The sequence below is a fragment of the Takifugu flavidus genome, chromosome 19, assembly GCF_003711565.1.
Source record: "Takifugu flavidus isolate HTHZ2018 chromosome 19, ASM371156v2, whole genome shotgun sequence".
NCBI lineage: Eukaryota > Metazoa > Chordata > Actinopteri > Tetraodontiformes > Tetraodontidae > Takifugu > Takifugu flavidus.
Window position 1 is genome coordinate 1,212,018 of NC_079538.1, and position 18,393 is coordinate 1,230,410.

The 18,393-nt window shown below is 46.8% G+C and overlaps 2 protein-coding genes across 3 annotated transcripts; one reads left to right on the forward strand and one right to left on the reverse strand.

Annotated features, from left to right (window-relative positions):
- Positions 1-9,707: 9,707 nt before the first annotated feature.
- On the forward strand, positions 9,708-15,531 carry stmn4 (stathmin-like 4). The gene is made up of 6 exons (XM_057016923.1): positions 9,708-9,865; positions 12,402-12,463; positions 12,650-12,745; positions 12,849-13,054; positions 13,290-13,481; positions 13,974-15,531. Exons 2-6 carry the CDS (start codon positions 12,451-12,453, stop codon positions 14,031-14,033), a joined length of 567 nt encoding a protein of 188 aa, XP_056872903.1. The 5' UTR covers positions 9,708-9,865; positions 12,402-12,450; the 3' UTR covers positions 14,034-15,531.
- Positions 15,532-15,970: 439 nt separating this feature from the next.
- Positions 15,971-17,226, reverse strand: il17a/f3 (interleukin 17a/f3). 2 transcript variants are annotated; one of them, XM_057016925.1, is made up of 5 exons: positions 17,104-17,226; positions 17,002-17,043; positions 16,701-16,885; positions 16,412-16,555; positions 15,971-16,263 (listed from the first exon to the last, which is right to left on the reverse strand). In XM_057016925.1, exons 2-5 carry the CDS (start codon positions 17,008-17,010, stop codon positions 16,131-16,133), a joined length of 471 nt encoding a protein of 156 aa, XP_056872905.1. In that variant the 5' UTR covers positions 17,011-17,043; positions 17,104-17,226; the 3' UTR covers positions 15,971-16,130. The 2 variants fall into 2 exon arrangements, with proteins under 2 accessions (XP_056872905.1, XP_056872906.1); XM_057016926.1 differs by lacking the exon at positions 17,104-17,226 and having other exon boundaries at positions 17,005-17,026.
- Between the last annotated feature and the right edge of the window lie 1,167 nt (positions 17,227-18,393).

Here is an 18,393-nt window from a genome sequence, read left to right on the forward strand (position 1 = left end):
ATGCTGGAGGGTGCTGGTGGGGTGTTAGAGGGAGGTGGAGGGTGTTGGAGGGTGTTGGAGGAAGGAAGGGGCTATTGGAGGGTGCTGGGGGCTGATGGAGGGTGTTGGATGGTGTTGGAGGGTACTGGATGGTGTTGGATGGTGCTGGAGGGTGTTGGATGGTGTTGGAGGGTGTTTGATGGTGTTGGAGGGTGTTGGATGGTGTTGGAGGGTGTTTGATGGTGTTGGAGGTGTTTGATGGTGTTGGAGGGTACTGGATGGTGTTGGAGGGTTTTTGATGGTGTTGGAGGGTACTGGAGGGTTTATGATGGTGTTGGAGGGTGTTTGATGGTGTTGGAAGGTGTTGGATGGTGTTGGAGGGTGTTTGATGGTGTTGGAGGGTGTTTGATGGTGTTGGAGGGTGTTGGAAGGTGTTTGATGGTGTGGAGGGTGTTTGATGGTGTTGGAGGGTGTTGGAAGGTGTTGGATGGTGTTGGAGGGGTTTGATGGTGTTGGAGGGTGTTTGATGGTGTTGGAGGGTGTTGGAAGGTGTTTGATGGTGTGGAGGGTGTTTGATGGTGTTGGAGGGTACTGGATGGTGTTGGATGGTGCTGGAGGGTTTTTGATGGTGTTGGAGGGCGTTTGATGGTGTTGGAGGGTGTTTGATGGTGTGGAGGGTGTTGGAGGTGTTTGATGGTGTGGAGGGTGTTGGAGGTGTTTGATGGTGTTGGAGGGTGTTGGAGGGTGTTGGAGGATGTTGGAGGGTGTAGGAGGGTGTTGGAGGGTGTTTGATGGTGTTGGAGGGTGTTGGAGGGAGGTGGAGGGTGCTGGAGGGTGTTGGAGGGTGTTGGATGGTGTTGGATGGTGCTGGAGGGTTTTTGATGGTGTTGGAGGGTGTTTGATGGTGTTGGAGGGTGTAGGAGGGTGTTGGATGGGTTTTGGAGGGTGTTGGAGAGTGCCGCCACCGAGCATCTCTGGAGCTCCTCCTTCATTATAAGAGCAGCAGTAAAGCTGTTGTTGGTCACTTCCAGCTGTTTCACTTACTAAAACAGATGAGCTCAAACACAAGTTGTAATGTTTGATGCTAAGAATAATCTCTCTATGTTGGGTCTCGTAAACACACCACTGCACCGCTGTTAGTGCCACACTAACCAGCTACAGCTCAACGCCTCTAAAACTAAGGAACTGGTTATTGACTTTGGGAGGTCCAGACCAAGACTGCAACCAGTACTGTTAGAGGGAGCTGAGGTGGAGGTTGTGTGCTGTCCTTTTAAGCTACTGGAGATGTATTTTCTTGGAGGACAGTTTCTGTTATTTCGTTGTCATCGGCTGGCTCCTTTACGGCTCATGGATTCCAAGAACAGTATAGATCTGAGCCAAGAGGACAAGAGAGCAGCTGGGGGCCGTCCTGTCTGATGCATGGTACTGATAGATGAAGAGCAGCGATACTGTGCAGACAAACATACACTTAAATATGAGTAGAACAGCTCATGCATCCTGTTTTATGTTTGTAAAATGGAAGAAATCACATTTCTGGATACTGCAGTTACTCAGTAGTGACTAGTTTATGATAATTACGGCCCTTTCTGACCATATTGTAATTGTGTCCACATCTCAAACGTATAAGCCTGTTGGCCAAAGCTGGACAGAGACCGTTGGGACGCTAGCACAAGAAAGCAAGCTTTTGACTGTTCCCACCATTATGAGAGGGCAAATCTTTGGTTTAACGCAAACCACATGACCGATAGGACAACTGCGCTAATGTGGTGGGATATTTCACAGCTAAGACAGGGAAATGAGAAGGTTTTAAATGTTGCTGCCTGTTCACAGCTAAAGTTCATCCCTAAAGCTAATGTATTGTTATTGCTGCAGACCAATAAAACATCCACAGGTGCTCTTTATCACACACAGGTGAGAGTACTGAATTCTTTCTGTAGTCGCTCATTTGTTGCTTTTTTCATGTCTTTGGAACAGCTGAAGTTGCACAAAATCCAATAGCATCCGTTAGCTCGAAAATGAGTGATGTCCACTGCAACGATTCACATTATGCTATTATTTTTTTTTTAAAAAAGAAGAAGAAAGTAAAAGTAAACAAACAAAAAAAACTTGTTTATTCATATTCATACAATAAAACCAATGCTTGATTGAGATTAATCTTTTTAAGGCTGAATGTTAGTATGACTTTCTAGATGAGAGTGTAATGTTGGGTCTGACTCTGATGTCCCGCTGATCTGCAATCAGAAGCTGGAGGCGTTCGGCTGTGGGGGTCAGCAGCATCACCGCCTCCACATTTAGCCGCAGGAGTAAAATGAACCAGACACCACTTAATTTAGTGTACACACACACACACACACACACCACACACACACACACACACACAGCACAAGTAGCCCAGCTAACAAAGCATAGCTTCCACAGAGCTGACACACTGTAAAACACACGTCAAAGACAGGAACGCTCCTCTGAGGACACTGTCAGTAAAAGGCTTCGGTATCGGAGCAAAAATCCCTGTTGGGCACGTTAGACCTTCTGCACTTTCTTTCAAATTCAAATGGAGGCAGCATGAAAACAGCCCCATTTCTGCTGCCGTGGAGGCAGCGGGTAGATCTTAACCTCCATGAAGGTGAGCGAAGAGCAGAAAAATCTACCTGTTGTTACACCAAACCCTAAGACAGGTAAGAAAAAACTACTCAAATGGAAAATGATTTGCTCCTGTCTGCCTCAGTAACTGCAGACGAGTCTCTCAAATGACTTGGCGATGACCTTGACTTACACGCTCACCAAGAAAGTGTTACAGCAGGACTGTCAGGGTAAGTTACGAGACCTGGGACATCGGACTGGAGGCCTGGCTGGAAGAATTCCTAAAATAAACATAACCACATCCAGCAAAAACCACTTGGAGATTTTTCAGGTGGCTAAAATTAGAAGGTTATTAACAGTTCAGTGGTGAGACAAAGAAGAAATGACGACTCTACGGCACAAAACGTGATTAAAGGATTGCAAACTGCTGATATAAACTTCCTGTTTAGCACATCTGTGTCAGCACTTCTATTGTGAGGGTTCGTTGGGTTTGACGACTTCTGCGAACTGCGATTTTTGCTGGTTCTCGCCATCTAAAATCCCTTTAATGCCGGTGTAACTAATTTCATGGCAATTTCATCAAACGCTTGCGGTTGCTCTTAACTCTGGCAATCGCTGTCTCATCTAATCTGCGCTGCAGTTGCTTTGGAGCCGTCCAGACATCTATCAGCTGTGAGTGATGGTTCGCGTCTGTGAGGGTCAGTTATCCAGGTGGATGAGCTTTGGCTTTGTTGCAGCACCCTGATCCATCTGAGAGGCTGCTTGGGTTTGAACAGATGGCCCTGGCTGCTATGACACACTTAACTGTGGGGTGAAAGGGGGTTAAAGTGAAAACGAGCTTATCAGCCTTTCTAAACAGAAGCGGTGGGGCTGGAGGAGCTCAGACAAGAGCAGTTTTTCTTCCTCTAGACAGAATCCAAACTCATCCCTGAGCTCATGTTTTCTAAAGGATTCTTTTCTTTTTTTCATGCTTGTTTCTGGCTCCTTTTTAGGTTAGAAATATGGGCAGTGCTTACGTGGAAATTAAAAATAATATTTGTCCTGGGAGCTTTGGAAAACAGCGCCGAGCTTTGCTGAAACTCCAGACCAACGTTTCTCAAAGCGATCCAGAGCCACTTTCCATTCTGCCACTTGTTTCTTCCCATTTCTGAGGTTCTGACACTAAGTGGTTGTCCAGCCAAAGTCAACAGAGGAACCTGGTCCTACAGCAGTTTTGTTACCTAATGTGTGCTTCTCAGTAGGACGTGTAACCACGGCAACATTAAGCTGGGGCCTGTCTGGACCACTGCTGCTGGACCTCCGTCTGTCAGCAATCGGTCCCATATCTCTGCCTCCTGATGGGTATAATCCTCTCTGACCATTAGCATGTTTGAAGTGGATCCAACAAACGGCTTTGTCGGTGTTTTTTCCAGGAGGACGTGTGTTGAGGTCATCCGTCCACTCATCTGTCTCCAGTGTCCCCCCTCACCTCCACAGCTCCGCCGCCCTGCTGGTCATTCACGCGCGTCGGAACAGCCGTATTTCACGTTGCCCTCTGCTCCCTTCAGCTCCTGCCACTGAGATTTACCACATGGGGAGGGAGCCAAAGGAGCAGGAGGCCGTGTAGGAAGTTCCCCATCACTCCTGCTCATGATCAAGCCTGTCAGGGGAAACGTCAGGTCGGCCTCAAGTGGTTTAGAGATGCGGTTTAAAGCTTTAATCTCAACAGGTTGAACATTATTTCAGTTGAATCGCTGATGTCAACTAGGGTGTTTTGCAGCATCGGGGGAGGGGAGGTGCACGTCAGGAAAGTAGGACCATAGAGGTGCATCATTGGTTAAGAGGCATTCGGATTCTTTCAACACTGTTTTTTCAAGTGTTGTGTGTGTTGGCAAAGGAGCCTTATACTCACCCACACAGATCCGGGGAGTCGAGCGCGAAGGAGCAGGTGAGGAATGAAGCCATGGCGTCGGTTTAAAAGAGTGATAAATGGGAAGCAATTCTTCAAGGTGCAGGATGATCAAAGGCGCGTTGAGGCCTGGGCTCCCTTTATGAGTGCAGCAGCCATCTGAACGACCCCAGGATCAGAGGCAGAAAGGCACTTTTTCCACAAGTGCACGCGCGTCTGTCCTGACGAGGAAGCTGAACTAATCCGGTCCGGACTCCTCGGCAGTTTCCTGAAACTCAAAAGGGCTCCTGGTTCTAAAGAGGGTTCCTGTTATCAGCCACAGTCTCCTGTCCCGATGGTGGACATGGAAACATGGTCTCCCATGAGGGTTCCCTCAGAGACAAACATGCCCTCGTTTGTATTTCTCTGTGTTCATTTCAGCCCGTCTGGGTGCTGGAGAGGGAAGCTGCTGCCGCCAACAGACCGAAAGCTCTGATTAATGTTGACAAACGTATTGAAATATTGAAGATTAAAGGGTTTTTTTAAAGATTAGTGGTGTTAAAGACCCAAAACTCAACGTTCTACTCTCCTACCTGTTTATATTTAGAGATTTGCCCCAGGTCCCAGCTGATATTTAGCACCCTTCCTACAACAGTAGCCATAAATAGAGGGTAAATTTTGTTAAATGAGCCCTGACAGCAGCGTCCCAAATGCACGCTCTGCCTGAAGAAGAAAAGAAATGTGCATCCTCCAAAGAAAACGGGACATTTGTTTGCCCGGAGGGTCGAAGGTCAGCACCGTGTGACCTCTCGTCTCTGTTTGTTCAGTGTGTCACCACCTGGATCTGTTTCTGATTGTGGAGGCTGACGTGAAATACGCCTTTGTTGCCGGCGGGAAGGCGTTTATTTAAGGGCCCTGTGGAAAAACAAGTTGACAGCAGGCCAGGCTGTCAGAGTGCACGCAGCCGTTGTGGTGTGCACTGCCAGCGCGGCGCTCATTGTCTTAGCGCAGACAGATTGTCTTTCTCCTCTATTCATCCTTTTACCTTTTCTGGTCCTTTTTGTCCTCCTGGTCCTTCCCCACGGCTGGATAAGGTCATGTTCCTGGTCCCTGTCTGTGATGGAGCTTCTCACCACTCAAGGAAAGTTATGTTTAGTGTTCTCGGCTCATTGTTTTGGCTTAATGGCCCCTGTCTTTGACTGTTTTCTGCTCACTTTTTAAAGTGGTGATAAATCGAAAACACTTAATAGACTGGCTGGATGAAGGAAGACTGTGGCCAACTCTTTTCACTGGCTTTATGACCTAAAAAACGAAATGAAACAATATCCAAAGCAGCTGTTTTGTTAGATGGCCAACTTAATTTGATGAAACACCATCAGAGCGGATGGAGTGAGTTATTCACGTCCGCTTCAGACTAATCCCAAGTGAGGTTTTCTTGTTTGTAATGCCTCTGGATTCTCAGCCAGGGATTCCCTGCAGTGGATGCTGTGACTGCAGTTCCTGGCAATTGCAGATGGAGTCATCCATTTTTACAGGCACCAGAGGGTGACAAAGCGCTGCGGTAAGAGCTGCAAGGCGCCAGTTTCCCCTATTTTACACCACCCATTAATGATAAACCGCCAACACAGGAGCAGAACTCTGGGGCTGCTGTTCTACAATCACCACTATAGTGGCAACACAAATGCTTTTCTTTGGATAAATTCTATTCAGGAGCTCTAAATAAAATAACACTTGCCTTAAAATCACTCATATGAAGACTACTGATTCATTTATTTAGGTTTTTTTGATGGCAGCAGATGCTAACTGATGCTAATGCTCATTCAGACGGATGTAACCTTTCTCCAAAGGCTGCTCACAGCTTTATTTAGGAAGGAATATTAGTTTATTAAACTAATGTAGTTAGGCTAGTAGTTTATTATAACTCACCTTCAAACTTGGGGTCCACACAAAATTAAAATAAATGTTTCTCCTTTCCCCACATCATTCCCCATTTTTCTGATATTGAGAAACGTTTAATTTAACCCTGATATGACTGATATGTTTTTACGTGATCGGTTAATAATTCAGCATGAAGATGATGGTTGTGTCAAAGCTGCATTTGGTTGTTGCCGATCATGTTGACTGACACGAAATGAAGGTTGTATTTCTAGTTTGGAGGAGCAAAACCCAACCAGCTCACAGTGAACCATTAGAATACCCCCCCCCCCCCCCCCCCCCCACACACACACACACACACACACACACACACACAGAGCCCCTCTGGTCAGCATCTGCGCTGGATAAATCCAATAAAATGCATTATAAAACATACATGGATCAGCTCACTGTTGACCCTGTGCATGTGGTGGATTTTGAAAGGTTCCAGGTATCCTGGAAAGAGAAGCATTTGATATGGTCACTGCTGGAAAGCATTAGCGGAGGTTAAGGCAGTGCAGTTGGAGCAGCAATAGTCATCTCAGCATCATGGCTCCAGCATCACGTTACACCTAACACACATCCCATGATGTACGTCCTCACTACACCGTTGATATGCAGTTAGAGTCTGAGGACTTCATGCTTTAAAACTGTGAATGGCCCAGATTTCCATTGTTTAAATTCTTTTGCTATTAATGGTCTCATCATTGGGAAGACTGGTGCCTCTGGTTGAGAAGAATGTCCTGGATTATGTGAGACACTCGTATTTTGGCTTTAATCAACAACACAACAAAGGAAAGACAGGAGCATCAACTCTTAATTCTTTGATTATCAGGTTCTTCTTAAATCTAATCTCCATTGAAGATCATGAGAGGAGAGATGATGCACAGCTCCACTTTAAGTTCTCCTCTCTTTGGTTATTGGACTTAAAAAAGTTGCTTTTAATAGTGGATGTTGTTGATGTGATGAAGATTGTTGAGCCGCATGAGACTGGCAAGTACAGGTGTGCTAAAACGTCACCTCTGGAAAAGGGTCTGTGAGCACAGTCGGTCTAAAATGGTGCGTGTGCTCCCCTCTGGGCTTCCGTCACTACTGACCACAGCTGCACACCTCCGGTCTGGTGGACCAGCCGCTTTGCTGCTGCCGCCAGGAAAACTTGGAGCTCAACACGCTCAAGACTGCAGACAACAAGGTGGAGTTGGGGGAGCGCTCTTCCCCAGCCGGCCCACTCACGATACGCCAGATCTCCATGACAACCGTGCATTCCTGCATGTCTCCCAAAGCTAGGGTGTGTTTGCAGAAGTAAATAAGAAGTACGTGTTGTCACAGGGTCTGCTAGCACAATTCTACACTGCTGTCATTAAATGGTCCCCAAATACACACGCGCGCGCACACACACACACACACACTTGTCATTCCACTGTACCACCTTTAATAAATCCTATTCCTCCCCTCATACCAGTTTGCACCCCACACTGATGATCAAGTATGGACGTAATTATGATTTAATATGAAATTAATGTAAATGTCCTTACATGTATGGTAAAAAATAACACATATTTAAGATCAATTTTTTTCTGTCAAGAGCAATACTGCTAAAAGCTGCTCAACTTCAATCACATTACTCTGAAGAGTATTTTGCTGATAAATGCATTATCTTTGGGTTGACACCTCCACAAACGAATAGACAAGCACGCAAAACTCACACATCTTTACACACACAACACACACACCCTGAGTGCTGAGGGGAGCGAGTCAAGCTTGTATTTAAACAGAGTGATCTCATCCTGAAAGATGATGTCAGACTTCAGATCAGGGATGCTGCAAAGCTCCTCACACTGTTATACAGGCCATGAGTGTGTGTGTGTGTGTGTGTGTGTGTGTGTGTGTGTGTGTGTGTGTGTGTGTGTGTGTGTGTGTGTGTGTGTGTGTGTGTGTGTGTGTGTGTAGGATTAGACTTTTAAATCAGAACATAAGGAAATGACTGCCTTTCATATCTCGGCACACACACTTTCATTGCTGCTGGTTTGCAGAGATTCCTAATAAAGGAACTTGACTTCCTTTCATCCCTTCTCAGCTTTTTATTCCATAATTTTTTGGAACATCCCATATTGTCCCACCGGTGTCTCCAGTAAATTTCCACGGCTTTTTTATTGGTGCCTTTGCCTTTTTTTTTTTTCCACTTCTTGCCTTTTTTCTTCCCTGAATCCTGAATAATGATTAGATTGTGAATTTTATCATCTTCCTTCTCCACCTCCACCTCTCTCTCTCTCTCTCTCTCTCCCTCTCTCTCTCCCTCTCTCACTCTCTCTGGTGATCTCATTTCCAGTATATGTGTGATCCTGAATGTCCCATGAATGTCTTTCCCGTTAGTAGGAGACAACAGGACACACCCTGATCTCCGTCCTGTGTGGTGAGCTCTTTAATCTCGGTGTCCCTGCTCAGCAGGGGGGCGTTATAAGAGGCGTGTGTGAGCTGTAGGGAGGATCAAAGGGCGACAATAAATGCTCAAAAACAATAAAAATAAAAATTAAATTATGAAAGCCAAAAGCTCCAAATGCCATCTTTGGTGCCTGCAGCAATGTTGTTGCATTCTGGCTCTTCTGTGTCGCTCAGGTAGATTAGGTAAAAGGAAATTACCCACAATGCTACAGGGTCATGCCAGGGTCATTTCCTTCTGGGGCGGAGTGTGAATAATCGAGATAAAATCAGCAAGGTCTTTGATTCCACACGACTCAAACACACGTAAACACGCTTGTTCTTGATAATCACTTTTACCAGAGTTGTGTCAAAGAGCGGCAGCATCATGTGCTTTTCATTATATGTGCAGCGAATCTCATGTTCACTAACTGAGTTAAACATTCAAGTAAACATCTAAAAAAAAAGCGGCGGAAGGCATCAAAGTACTGTAAAAAATGACAGTAGAGGAAAATGTTTGGATTGAATCATCTAAATTGTGTTTCTCACTATCTCATGCACAGATATGTAGATTTCAGACAACAGAGTACACAGGTGCAACACGCCAGTAGTTAACAAATAAGGAAATATAATTTGCACGTGTTCCACATTGCAAAGACTTTGTACTATTCCCTTTAAGACAGTCAGGACCTAAATTATTTAGAATCATCGAGCTGGACTCCCTGCTGGGAGACACACACACACACACACACACACACACACACACACACACGCACACTCCCTCTCTCTCTCTCTTCTCAATCCATGCATAATACACACAATTTTTCACACACTGGTGCTGCATGCAGGAAATCGGCAGTTGTACCACCCACCCTACAGCACAACACAAAGAGTGGAGGACCCGCCCCCTTTCCTTCCTCTCTTCTCTCACTGGCTTAGAGCATCAGATGCTGGCAGCACCGCGGACCAATAATGCGTCTCCATGGTGATGTCATGGAGGCGCCTCTGATGCTGTTGCTGATGCTGTTGCCCGGTGCTCGAGTCCGTGCATCCAGTCGTAACCGTAGCTGCCAGTCCACCACCATCAGCAGCAGAGGAGACCGAGGGGTGAGTCTCCCACCGGCACACACCCACCCACACACACACAAACACGCACATACACACATACTGTATGGCCATCACTCGCTGAGACATCACATTTGAACCTTAGATGCATAAACGGTGGCTGATCTATTTTGGGGATGAAGGATAGGCTGCATTGACAGGGTGTGTGTTTGCGTGTGTATGTGTGTGCGCATGTCTATCTGTGTTGGGGTGAGGATGGGGCTGTTGTTCCCCGCTCAAGGGGAAAGATCGAGAATGAACTCAGCGTCCCTCGAACCTGCTGGCCGTCATTCATTATTGATCCTCAATATGCTCCCTTGCAGCTTCTTGTCTGCTTTTAGGGAGACGGGAAAAGATGGGGGGGACAAGATGAGGTGGCATAGCGGAGGCCTGCGTGGGGACGGGAAACGCATGAGGGAAAAGACTAGGAAACGACTAGAAAGACTCGGACATATGTGACACCAATAAGAGGTTCTATAAACCTAAGAATTCCCCATTTGTTTAGGGCTTGAAACAAATCGCCACGCTGCTGATTTCAGCATCCGCAGCGTCATTCCTCGGCTTTATTAGATACGAGTAGAAGATCTCTGAAGGTGTGTAACAGGAACCAAAACCGTCTGGAACTGTGATGCTTGTAGTTCATTCCTCTTCACTAAACCCTTTGTTTTCGGTAGATAAATCAGTGACTACACTTAGCATTAGCATCTCAATCTCTTGTGTTTTCCCTTCAAAGTCAAAAAAGCAGCGGTGCATCAAATACATTACAGTTCCCATGGAAACTGTCACTCGTTTCTCATTTATCTATTTATGGGAAAACAGGATGAAGAACTTTCTCTCACAGCAGGAACTGATGGGGAAAATGATGATGATGATGAGGATGATGATGATGATGATGATGATGATGATGATGATGATGATGATGATGATGATGATGAACTTTAAAGTGCGTCTTGCTCAATGCAACACTAATAGTGACGTGGTCGCTGCCTTCAGGGTGGTTGAGTGCCACCCAGGCAGGAATCTCTCTGCTCCTCCATGCTCCTCGTGTCCTGGAGCTCATCGTGGCCACATGTTCCCACAGTGCAGTTGCTTCCTACCTCACACTCTTGCAGGAAGCAGTGCATTGATCTGCAGTCTGGGACGCCAACACACACGCTTGCGTGGGAGCCCGAACCTGCCTGGCTCCGTGCACCCTTGTGTGTGTTTCATGACGCTGCACAAGCAGCGTGACCTTGTGTGCTTGTCCCAGCGGGGACCGTCAGCAGAGCGAGTGTTGGCCGCTGCGTCACAGGTCGCCACGTGTCTGGCCCGCTGGAGCGAACCCCAGGGGTGAACACACGCTGGCGTTGAAGTGGTTGTCCAGGCCACCACCAAATAAATCTACAGTTGTGAAATGTGAAACTCTGTTTGTTCACATTTGGTATATTATTAGAAATTTAGGCAGGACAGGATTGTTGAGTTTCTTGTTTATTATGTGACACTATGGCACATATATGCTTCCAATATTAAATACACTATTATTAGTTGTATTTCAGATGAAGTTAAGACATTTTATCAGCAACATTTATGATAAATAACCTAAGAGGAACTATCCATCCATCCATCCATCCATCCATCCATCCATCCATCCATCCATCCATCCATCCTCTACCACTTATCCGGGGTCGGGTCGCGGGGGCAGCACAAGAGAAGCCCAGACTTCCCTCTCCCCAGCTACTTCTTCCAGCTCATCCGGAGGGATCCCCAGGTGTTCCCAGGCCAGTCGAGAGACATAGTCTCTCCAAAGTGTCCTGGGTCCTCCCAGGGGTCTCCTATTGGAGGGACATGCCCTGAACACCTCACCAGGGAGGCGCACAGAGGGCATCCTGACTAGGTGCCCAAGCCACCTCAAGAGGAACTTAAGAGGAACCTTAAGAGGAACTATTTTACCAATAATTTCCCAGGTGTATGCAATGAATCAGCCAAACTGGAATTATAGATGTTCTACCTAGAGTATTTAGATTAGATGTGTTTGTTGGAGGAGGACGTGCAGAAACCCGTGCTAGAAGATTAAAGGGAGCAAGATGAAGGCCGGTGGGAGATTTGGGGTGTTTTCTTGCAGACGTAGCAGATGTTTGATCACATGAAGCCTCCGTGTGCTTCCCGTGTGGTGGGACTGTCTTCCACCAGGCGCGTGCTTGCTCCAGTATCCTCCTTCTCTCCATCATGCCGTGCTCATCCCATATTGTGAGCAAAACCCCATTAAAGGGGGTTTCAGCTACATGGAAGTGCTCCGCCAGAGATGGGCTGAAGAGGGAGACGTGGTTGTGATTAATGTACGATCGATTGTTGTGAGCGCTAATGAGCCACAGAATGACGGGCTAGTTTCCATCTGCTTATGCATATTTGCTCTTTTGCTTCATTTATCCAACGTGGGTGTAAATAACGCGTTTCCAGTCTTATGCAATCTCAGTTCTGGGCTAATGCTACGCTGTTGTTACGTGTGATCCATTTGTCATCCCAGTCCTTCCCCTCTGATTTCTGCGTGTCTCTCTGACAGACTCGGGCAAGATCTTCAATATTTCTGCAGAGTAACACACACTGAGGACATGACCCTTGCAGGTACCGATTATGTAGTCAGAAAGATGTTTATTGTCTTTAATGTTCCAACTGTGAGAGTGTTGCTATAGCTGCAGGGGTAAATTACAGCATCTGGCCTTGAGTCCTTGTGTTTGAGTCAACACAATGTCGCATGGTTTGTGTGTGTGTGTGTGTGTGTGTGTGTGCGTGCGTGCGTTTTCTCCTCAGCCTACAAAGAGAAGGTCAAAGAGCTCCCCCTGGTGTCTCTTTTCTGTGCCTGCCTGAACCCGCGGACTATTGAAAACCCCACATACAAAGCAGAAGGTAAAAATAAAGCACTTAGACATTTAAAATGAGAACGGATCTCACGGCAGGGGGCGGGGCACACCACATAATGGATCTTCATGGGCTCAATCCAATCCCTCAGATGCAGTGGACCTGGGCTGGTGCGTCATGAAAGACGTGGAGGTGATCGAGCTGAACAAGCGGGCATCGGGCCAGGCCTTTGAGGTCATCCTCAAGCCCCCGTCCTTTGACGGCGTGCCAGAGCTCAACACCTCCATGCCACAGCGCCGCGACCCGTCCCTAGAGGAGATCCAGAAGAAGCTGGAGGCTGCAGAAGAGCGACGGAAGGTGAGGCCTACATTTTGCAGCTAATGCAGCCAACAGAACATTTCTGAAGTCCACCATTTAGTATCGCCGTCACTCAAGCTGCTGAAACTAATCTTAGCTGACGCCATTTTGCTACGTCATAATTCACCATCGCCATTGCACATTAAAGGTTTTCCACTCTTGCAGCATTGTTTCAACCATAAGCATCCAGACCTGTAAGCATTTTTCTCTGTCGTTGCTTTCCACTGCCCTCTAGTGCCAGGAGGCCGAACTGCTGAAGCACCTGGCAGAGAAGAGGGAGCACGAGCGCGAGGTGATCCAGAAGGCCTTTGAGGAGAACAACAACTTCATCAAGAACGCCAAGGAAAAACTGGAGCAGAAGATGGAGGCCATCAAGGAGAACAGGGAGGCTCTGCTGGCTGCCATGTTGGAGAGGCTGCAGGAAAAGGTGAGAGGGGCCTGAACAAAGGCCCAAATAGTGTGGGAACTATTTAACGTCACATCTGCCATTCAAGAACAGAATCACAGCTACAGTACAGAAATGTGGCATGTGATGTGAACAGGCTTCACATGGCCTGGGAGAAGATCTCAAGGCTTCATTGTTGCCTTAATCCGTTCCATCTGTCTCAACTTTGGCACCTAAGACTACCGTGACCTGGATGAGGACACACCTTTTCTTTGAAAAGACATCCAGATCTTTTAATGCAGGTCTGTTATAGGAGGATAAACATCTGGGGAAAATGACCCTATATAACAGCCTGGTCCTGAAAACATATTTTACAGCTTTTCAGCGATAATGAATCCCACATGAATCACATAGTGGGTTTATAAATCAAATCAAAGTTCATGAATATTACATGCATCTGTTTTCAGATCACTGCTTTGTTGATGCTAATCTATGCAGGGATGCTAATGGCTCTGATGTCTGTGTGTTTGCCAGGACAAGCACGCTGAGGAGGTGAGGAAGAACAAGGAGATGAAGGAGGAGGCCTGTCGGTAGACGAGGGGGGAGGGAGGAGCCAAAAGAATGTTTCCTTTTTTGCCGTAAAAAAAAGAAAAGAGAAAAAACAGAACTCAAAAGCAGCTTGGAAAAAGAAAAGGTAAAATGTGAGTGTTGGTTTTGAACCAGAATTTAGCCTGTTAAAGCATACCGATGTTAGCTTTTTTCTAAAATAAGCCGGTGATGGTGGTGGGGGGGGGGGGTTAGCTTTCTGCATGTTAATTTAGCAGTGCCGCTAGAGTTACCTTTTTCTTTCTGGGAGGATTCCAGTCCACCATCGTAATACAGCGGCCATTTTGCCCTGGGAAGCTCAAATGCTGGTCTAATATTACATTGTGGGTGCTCTGTTTTAATCTGCCATATTCACCTCCTGCTTCACCAGAAAAGACTTATCAGTAACAGTTTTGAGTGGCATCGAGCCATATTCCTTACAGCATCGTCGCTAACAAGCTAGCCAGGCACCCAATGTTGGCCTTTATGAGCAAATGTGCACGCAAATAAATGGACCAAACTTGCATAGACATCGTCCCACCGCGAGAACAGTTCTTCTGGTCTTGATGCAGCGTTGACTCTCTGGGACCTCCTGAACACCTGAGACAGTCAGCAGGCCTGGAGGCCTCGTAAAGGTCTTAATGATGATGAAAGTGGACCTTGTGCTTGGTTTCTGCATATTAACCAGTCTCATTGTTGAAGAGGCTCGTGCCCCTCAGGCTGTGAACATGTGTCAGGACAGTGGCCGATGGGTCCCGATGACCCCTGAACCCTCTTTCCGGTTTCTTAATCAGGAAGCAGTGAAATTCTCATGGTCCATCTATGTTCTACCACTTTTCTCCTCATAAGAGATTAACTCAAAACAGCATTTGAGCTCCTCGAGTTGGAGGAGGAACCCATAAAAAAAAAACCTGCTGCCATGACAAAGAAGCTATTTTGAAGAGGAATCCAGGAGCCGACCACATCCAAAAACCCAAGCTAGCGTAAATCTGCTCTGGGTCAGACTCACTTTACTCCTGGGTGAATAAAAAATGAAGAGTCCAGCTTTTGTCTCAAAAATAAGAATTTAAGCAGGTTTGTAAAGTGTGTATGTTTTTTTCTGGCAGCTTCAGGCTTTGTGTGAAACTGTAATGTACTCGTAGATCAGTGACATGCATTTGAACGTCTTAGATTAGAGCATTGAGCACTCTGTTTTCCATGGAGCACAACACTAAAGCACACAGGCAAACATATAGAACACACAACCATCGCATCACACCAGGCGAGAGGACGCAGGTGCAACACATTCCATCCCTCACATCTGTTTGGATTTTAGAAGGGACTTTAAAAGGAAAAGGCTGACTTGTTGAGTCATACTGACTTGATTTAATTGTCTTCAACTCTTTGCACTGTAGCGGGGGAGTCCTAACAGCGGGTTTGCAAGTGTAACTGTGTTGCTGTGTATCCAAACGGCTGAATCGACATATTGAATCTGTTTGGCATGGTCAGTAAAGACAGCTTAACCGAACTCACCTGCACTCTTCTGGTCTTCATTTCATTTTTGACCCAAGGTTTTGATGAACTTCTGAGGCCGTATAGAAAATGTGCTAAAAATATAATGTTAATAGAGATTTCTCATCCATTTAGCAAGAGGAAACCCTAAAATATGCCTAAAATATCACATCAGCAGTCCAAGAACACTCAGACAACAGAAAATATTTACCTTGACTGATTTACATTAACTGACCCAAAATGTTAAAGGTATTTTAAATTCCAATGAGCTTCAGCTACTTCATTATAAAATGTAACTGAGGGAAAATGACACCCTTTCAAATAATAATTTTATATATTTTTTATTTGTAAGTCTTCTTTACTAGTAATTATAGCAGAAATGGGATTCATAAGCGATTAACAGAGATAATACAGATAAAACAACCACAAACAACAAAAAACAAAGAAATATGGGCTTCAGTTATTTAGAATTTCTTTTATTAACAACCTTTGGAATGTTGTCATAAATAGTAGCCTTCATGATGCTGGCTCTCTTAGCGATTGTTGCTATCTGATGAGAGCTGGAGCTGCCATGAGCGACAGACACAGGCAGCCGACGGATGAGCTGCCTGTGTGTCACTGTTGGGGTATAACAATCGGCCTGACACAGGTACACCCCACCGAGACCACCGCCGTCCTCAGCTGGAACTCATATTTCTCCCTTGAACTTCTGCCTTTCTTCTTGTTCGCCTTCCTTTGCTTCGGGACTCTGGTGGCAGTTTGGAGAGGCAGGAAGTGATGTCAGTTCAGGTGAAAATGGTGTTGGTAGATGAGAAATTGAGAAAATGAGCAACATCAGGATCATCAGCTACATAATCACACGTGAATAGAAGGCAGAAACCTCCTCCTTAGCTCACCGGTGGAGGACCAGCGTAGGATAGTATATGGGAGTAGCCTCCAGGGCTGCGTCCTCTCCCTCGCCCCGCAGGCTCAGACAGCTGGCGGTCAGACATTGAGCACTGTAGAGCCACCTGGGGAACCGAGATTCCTCAGAAGAACCTCTGGCAAAGAAAGGAAGAAGGCAACATGAGGGATCCATTTGCGAATCGCCGAAGGGCGGCAAACTTTTCTGGATCGTTTCGCTGAACAGAATTTTCACAACGTCCTGAAGGGCAGCTGAGAAAAGGCTCTTCGCCGGGGCCTCACGTGTACGTCCACGGTGACAGGGACCTGTTTGCCAGGGCCTTCATGCTGGACAGCTCAGGCCACACCGAAGGGTCTATCTCCAGCCTCAACCTCCTGCCTTTTGGTCGGCTTTGCTGCCTCGATTTCACGTTCCTGGCGGCGTGCAGGAGCGCGAGCAGGCCCAGCAGGAGCAGCGTTCCCGACACCTGGACCGCAACAAAGGCTGGACTCAGACACCCTGATGTATCCCCCTGCCTTTGTTGTCTGGATAGATGAAAGGTGGAATTTCTGCTCAGAATGTAAAGTCATCGGTAGAACTCACCACCCGCATTTCTGTTCTCGGAGCTGAAGTGGCGCTCTGCTGTCCGCGTCCCTCTGCTGTCCGCGTCCCTCTGCTGTCCGCGTCCCTCTGCTGTCCGCGTCCCTCTGTGTTTATATATCCACGTTACCAGCCCGCTTCAGGGTGTCGACCAGACCTTTCCCCACATTTCCTGGGTGTCTCCATTTTCTTTGGTTTCGTTTCTATGCGATTCTGCCCCCTCTCGCTCGCATTGCCGTACAACAGATGACACAACAAGAGCGTTTGTCTCTCCACACCGCACGTTGTGAGTGAGAACGGCATCACGCTCTCCTCCCACGCTCAGCGATGTAGGTCACAACCAGGCCTGACCTGAAATTCTTGGTTTCTGGTAATAACTCAGCACATTTATCAGCATCAAGCGCCCCATGACTACATTAGATAAGGCGCCTTTGAGCCGGAGCAGCTGGTCTGGGAAAATAAACGATTTTAGAAAGAGTCACTCCACAAGAAGGATAATGGAAGGGGAAACCTACGTTAGGACCACCTGGTGCATTAAAGCTGTCGGACATGATTTGTTTGGTTGAAGAGTAAAAGTAAAAACTAAAAAAGAGACAGAGATCAGGGAGAGCACTCCAGTGGTGACCCACCTCCACCTCCGAGCTATGGATCACAGATCTGTGAACCGGATCTCTCCCTGGTGGAGGGGCCGGGCGGTCCCTTTTATCCAGGTAACAATCTGGTGCTGTGCCGTCTCTACTGACCGGAGCAAATGAGTCAAAGTCAAAAAGCGGTAAAATGCTATAAACTTCAGAGTTTAGAGAGCTGCTCTGAACTGTGGGAAATGTACAGGCCCACACACAATAACGCCCCAGTGTCCAGATCTTTTATTCTATAATTCAACTGTCCCCCTCAGCAGGACAACGTCCAGATTGTCTAGAGGCCAAATGAATCAGACACGCCAGAGAAGGTCCAAACAACGAAGGACCTACGGGACTGTGGCACATTCACCAAGGTCCTGCTTCCGCTAAAACAAGGGTAGACGCCGAGGATGAGCCGTCACGGAGGCCCGAGGACATCAGGACGCTGAGGACCTCAGCTGAGCATCAGAGCCCAAGGACAGCGAATATGATGAGTGGAGCCAACCTGGCCAGTTAATGGATCACAAACAACTCTCCTCTAGACTGCTGTCCTAGTGAGAGGTTTGCCGCCAACATCTGGCTGTGAACACGTCCAAACATCAAGTCACTCTGAAGCAGGACTCAACACAACAAGCTAAATATATCTGCATCATTTTGAGCTTTATTTATGCGAGTGACGAAGACCAGCTGTGATCCGATGTGAGAAAGCAGCAGGCTGACTTTGAACTGCGTATTGTGTGAGTCAGCCACAGGTGACTCACATTTTCTGACCTAG